Genomic DNA, 6,062 nt, shown 5'->3' with positions numbered 1-6,062 from the left:
CGTTTACCATTTAAATGTTAAACTATTGAGATTTTTTTAAATGAATGTATTTTTCACCACGTCCCACCAACAATGGCGGCGATTATCTTTGCTACTTAAAATACTTTTTGCAATACGGGCCCACCGGCGCTGACAGCTCGTAGCCCCGACATGGACGGTCTATTTTTTGACATCACTCCAGATGGCTTTTGAGAAGCAGAAAGCGGCAATGGAAAACATTTTAATAGCAATTGAAAATCTATATTTTAAAAAATCTCATCTCGCTAAAAAGCCAGTTAGCTTCTTTTATACATAATAATAATAATAATAATAATAATACATTTCATTCATAAGCGCCTTTCAAATCTCTCAAGGTCACTTTACAGTCACGGGTAAATTTTTCTGCGGTAAGCAGCGGCAGCCACACGCGCCAGCGTTCACTCAACCCGGAAGTAACTCAAATATAGAAAGCTTGCTAGTTAGCCAACAGATATCGACCCAGCTAGCTCGATAGTGAATACCTAGTTAGATAGCTAGCTAGCCAGCCAGAGCTAATAGATAGCAAATAGCTAGCAAATGATAATAATAATAATAATACTAAGTACATTTCTTTTTTAAGCGCCTTTCAAAACTCTCAAGGTCACTTTACAGTCAGCAGCGGCAGCCACACGCGCTAGCGTTCACTCAACCCGGAAGTAACTCAAATAAATAGAACGCTTGCGAGCTAAGCAATCGTTAGCCAACAGATATCTAGCTAGATAGCCAGCTAGCTAGATAGTGAATAGATAGATAGCTAGCCAGCCAGAGCTAATAGATAACAAATAGCTAGCAAATGATAATAATAATACTGATAATAATACATTTCATTTATAAGCGCCTTTCAAATCTCAAAAGGTCACTTTACAGTCACGGGTAAATTTTTCTGCGGTAAGCAGCGGCAGCCACACGCGCCAGCGTCCACTCAACCCGGAAGTAAATCAATTGTTATCATTAACTCGAATTAGTCATTCGTGCAGCAAACCAAACAATCTGGGTCAAATTGCGGATCTCATTAGTTCGCAATTATTCAGCAAGTGGCTTGCACGATTATCACTTCACTTCCCTTTTTATTTTTTTGGGACTTGCTATAAAAGCACATTGAAACCCAATGGCTGATTTTCAAAATGGAGCACAAAAAGCAAATGAATCATTTGGAGGCAGTAATTGACTCAGTGGTCTTCCATTTGGTGAAGTGGCAGTTCGGAAGTGGCCTTCCACCTGACCGTTTGTTCATGTTTCCCATTCACCGCCCCAAATAAAAAAAAGAGATGAGTAATCCTGCCACGGAGGCACTGGATGATTAAAAAAAAGCACATTCACGATGAGTGAATGGCGACAATCTGAATTGTTATTCCCTGTGGAAGCAGAAGTTCGGAAATAATAATGCAGGAAGGCGCATTTTAAAAAGCCTTAAAGGACAACCGACACCTCCGGACAAGTTGCGTCCATAATTTGTAAAATCACTTCATCTAATCGTATTTGACAAAGATTCCACGGCATGTAGCTATATTTTACCCTTTAAGACTCGCGCTGAATATTCCGAAAGTCTTGTTTTTGAGTTGGTGACGATGCCTGACGTGACGTCACTAAAGGAACGCCCCTGAGCGAGAAAGCGACACACAATGCATTTTGGGTACTTTTTTTCATCTGAAAACTTCGTGTTGATGGCGAAATTAGAAGGAAAACTACATTAATAACGCAATGGTGAATCGTTGTGCGTTGCACCAAGACTACTATTTGATACTAGTTAACACAAATTCCCAGCAGACAAATCAGCCCATTTCCAACGAAGATTGGGCGCCATCTTGTGCATTTTCTGGGACGCTACATTGGAGTCCAGATGGCTCAAAATGAGACGGAAGGACTTCTTTAATCGATTGCAAATATTTATGCTTTCCTCTTCAGAACTATTTGAATCATATTCATAACTGGATGAGTAACTAGAAAGCATCTTCTCCGAATCTGAAGCCATTGTTTTGATTCTCAAGCAAGGCAAGACGTCTTGGCGTGATGTCACAAACTGGAGGCGGGACTTTCTGAAACTAGCCATTTCCGGTTTCATTTTGAAGTCATTTTTGGACACTTTAACTCATTTTTATTGGTGTTTTTATTTTGACTAAAAATATCAGCCTGTGTGTTTTGGGTATTTTAGATGCTATAAAATGTTTTTCTCATGTCAGGAAAAAAAATGGTGTTGGTTGTCCTTTAAGGCTTACATAATCAGAAAGTAGAAAATTACGTTTTATGGGGACCTGGGAACGTATTATTCTCATTTTAATGGTCTCCTATGGGAAAATATTTTTTGGTATACACACTTTTCGCCTTACACACTCTGTCTGGGAACCAATTAAGTTCGTAAGCCAAGGTATCACTGTAGCTGCCCACAATTGGTCATTTCACACGAAAAGGATGTTTGTCGTCAACGTTCCTCATCAAGTGTTTAATGCTGATGAAACCGGCCACTCCATTCCATCAAGCCATCAACGACCATTAAAAGGTAAATAAAACGACTTTATTATATAGTACAGTTTATTTCCTTAATTATAATACCATAGCACCTTTATTATACATAAAATAAAGTATATTTTGTGTAGTTTTAAGCCTTAGAAAATTAGAAAATTATGTTTTATGGGGAACTGGGAACAGATTATTCTCATTGTAATGGTTTCCTATGGGAAATTACTTTTTGGTATACACACTTTTCGCCTTACACACTGTCTGGCAACCAATTAAGTTCGTAAGCCAAGGTATCACTGTAGCTGCATTTTACAATTGTTCATTTCACACGGAAAAGGATGTTTGTCGTCAACTGTATTGCCACATAATCAAATCTAACAACACCAGCAGAAGAAGAAGAAATCATTTCAAATACGTACATTTAAGAAGAAAAAAAAAACATTCACGTAGACGGACACAAATGGGTTTTGAGCAAAGTGGAGCAATGAAAATGACGTTTGAGTTACCAGCTGTTGCTGCTCTCACGTGGTTATCGTGCTAAAAGAGTTAGGAGCAGATTATCCATCCTCCCCTCTGGCAGCATTAGAATTATACTGCGGTGAGTAATATAAAGACACTAAGGAGCAATTTGATCAAATTCTACAAATATATGCCGTGAGAAGAAATAAAGGTAGCATATGCTAGTCTCGTTTGAAGGTGGCGTGTAAAAGGGCATGTTATTATTATTTTTCCATCTGTAAAATTATCAACAGATTAATCATTCATTTAAATAATCTTTATTTCCCGCTTGATATTGAGCAATTCAAATACTGAAAACATGTTTTTGTGGTATCACTGTACTTTAATTGTTGCACTGTATATATTTTTTTCTATTTTGTGGCGTACTGTGAAATGTTTTTCCTTTCAAATGTAAACCATGTGGTCAGGGTTAATTAATAAAAGGGGGAGAGCAATTTTGTCATTATTATTATATTTAACGACAATAATTAAGGTACATTAGTGTTAGCAACAGGGCAAACACTAACGAGGAAAGAAACGATGACATCTTGTCTTTTTCCTCGCTTTCTATTACAACCTGCTCAACAGAAAAAAACAGCAAGCGACCACACGTCGACAGAACAAGGCGAAAAAAGGCGTGGGACGAAGAAAATAGTCGCTTACTTCAAATGTTTTGCATGTTTTAAACGTCTCCATTTTGACGCAAAGCCGAATCTGCCTGACAGGTGCCAGCAGCTCGTCCATTTAAGATGCCCCCAGATGACGCACGTAGACGCGACAAATTAAATCGAAGAAAAAACATTAAACAAACAGTCGACGAATAAAGACTAAATAGTGGATATTTTTTAGCTAAACGCGGCTGTGAGTGTGTTAGCTAAAGAAATTGAAACATTTTTTACCTGGAAGGCTAGCAGCGGAGCGGAAGACGCAGAGCAAGACAGCGACCAGGAGCAACGTCGAGGCCCGGCGTTGGCGTTCGTTCCGCGGGCTGGAAAGCGGCAGCATCGTCGCTGGTGGTGATGGTAGTCTTGTCGGTAACGGAGAACCGCGGACGGGGATTTTGTAGTCATTCCCCCATATTTTGTGGGGTTTGGTATCGCCGTGTAGTTCGTTTTAAAGAGCTATCCTCGGTGTTATGAGAGAGGGGGGACAGCGATGGAGCAGGTAGTCTAGCCAGCTCGCAGTGCACTGTAATCCGCGACAGTGCTAAAGATAGCGGGGCTTCAGGGGAGGAAAAGGGGGTGGGGGGGTGTGTGTATGTGTGTGTGTGTGAGGCTGACAGCCTGCTTGCGTATGAGATTGGGAGGTGATGCCTTCAGGCTCATCTGGGAAACTACAAAGCTTTACCTGGACACGTAAACTAAAAAGGTGAACCATTCCACAAAATATGGACACACTTTCTCCAAGCACACTTTAACACGAAATATAACAAGAGATCACAAATAGCCAACCTGGAGTATTATTAATAATAATACATTTCATTTTTAAGTCCTTTCAAAACTCTCAAGGACACTACATTCACATGCTCTACAGGCCCACTGTTGCCAAAAAAATATATTGTTTTTCTGTATATTAATCATATAATAATAATAAATGGCTAGATAGCTCGCTAGCTCCCTGGCTAGCAAATAGATAGCTCGCTAGCAAATAGATAGCTCACTGGCAAATAGCTAGCTTGCTAGCAAATGGGTAGCTCGCTAGCAAATGGATCGCTCGCTAGCAAATGGATGGTTGGCTAGAAAATGGGTAGCTCGCTAGCAAATGGATAGCTCGCTAGCAAATGGATAGCTCGCTAGCAAATGCTTAGTTCACTAGCAAATAGATAGCTCGCTAGCAAATAGATAGCTCACTAGCAAATTGGTAGGTCGCCGGCAAATAGGTAGATCGTCGGCAAATAGATAGCTTGCCGGCAAATAGATAGCTCGCTGGCAAAAAGATAGCTCGCTAGCAAATATGTAGCAAATAGATAACTGGGGTTCAAACCCCAGCACAATCCTCATCAAAATCATATTTTATGCTGCATGGAAAAAAATAAGCAATCTTTCTATAGGTGGAACACTATTTCCCCTTAAAAATATTAGCACATGTTGTTATGACAACAAATTTTAGAGCATCTGCCAGGTACATTTAACACGACAGAATCTCGATATAATATGAGGTTAACTTGATGACTTCTGGAAAGGATACTTATAATTCCGACGGTCTCCAAGATCCTGAAGGCAGCAGTGTGCAAAGGCAAGCAGACGAGGAAACAAATGCAGCAAACTCTAACGCGATGACGTCTCAAACCAGTTTTATAACATCAACATAATAATCAGAAATGCAAAACAGTATTTACTCTGCCTAATAGACCAGCGGGAGTTTTGTTTTAAAGCACCCTTCAAAAAATAATCCACAGTCCATCGGTTTGTGTCTAATAAAGTGTCACGTTATAAAGGAGTAGCCATTTAAAACCACAGTACAGTGATACCTTGGCTTACGAGCTTAATTGCTTCCCAGACAGAGTGTGTAAAGCGAAAAGTGTGTATCCCAAAAAAATAATTTCCCATAGGAAACCATTAAAATGAGAATAATCCGTTCCTAGGTCCCCATAAAACATAATTTTCTACTTTCTAATTTTCTAAGCCTCAAAACTACACAAGATATACCTTATTTTATGTATAATAAATGTGCTATGATATTATAATTAAAGAAATAAACTGTACTGTATAATAATGCCATTTTATTTAGCAGACACACTAGAAACTTTATTAATAGCTGGTTCCCTTGCTTGTATGTTCTCTTCAAATTGTACATATGGCTTGTGCGGGTTACTTGTGGAGAATGATTGATGGGAATTTTAACCTTGCAGTCTACCCTCTGCCTTTGAACTATCAAAGTTGAAACGAGTCTAAATGTCACTGTTTTCTATCCATTTTCTCACTCTCTCTCTGTCGTCTGCCTGTCTCTTTAATGTTTAAACCACCTCCCCTCACTGCTGCGTTCTTGACCAATCACGTGGCTTTAACCGATGACTGAGGGTCGGGGATTAGAGGACCAAAACAAGCAGGCTGCCATTTTCTTTTAGGAGAACGGGCTCGTTAGCGAAC

General features: G+C 39.6%; 1 protein-coding gene across 1 annotated transcript in view; it reads right to left on the bottom strand.

The window, feature by feature from the left end:
• Window positions 1-4,198, bottom strand: part of npdc1a (neural proliferation, differentiation and control, 1a) — a 25,091-nt gene extending 20,893 nt beyond the window's left edge. Inside the window, exon 1 of the mRNA XM_089020158.1 lies at window positions 3,873-4,198. Within this exon, the coding sequence (XP_088876284.1) occupies window positions 3,873-3,978 (106 nt within the window). The 5' untranslated portion in view covers window positions 3,979-4,198. The remainder of the gene's footprint in view (window positions 1-3,872) is intronic.
• Between the last annotated feature and the right edge of the window lie 1,864 nt (window positions 4,199-6,062).

This window comes from Hippocampus bargibanti, linkage group LG18 (genome assembly GCF_051943395.1).
Source record: "Hippocampus bargibanti isolate YZ-2025 linkage group LG18, ASM5194339v1, whole genome shotgun sequence".
Lineage (NCBI taxonomy): Eukaryota > Metazoa > Chordata > Actinopteri > Syngnathiformes > Syngnathidae > Hippocampus > Hippocampus bargibanti.
The sequence above is the reverse complement of the archived record's forward strand: the minus strand, read 5'-3'. Positions and strand labels throughout refer to the sequence as shown.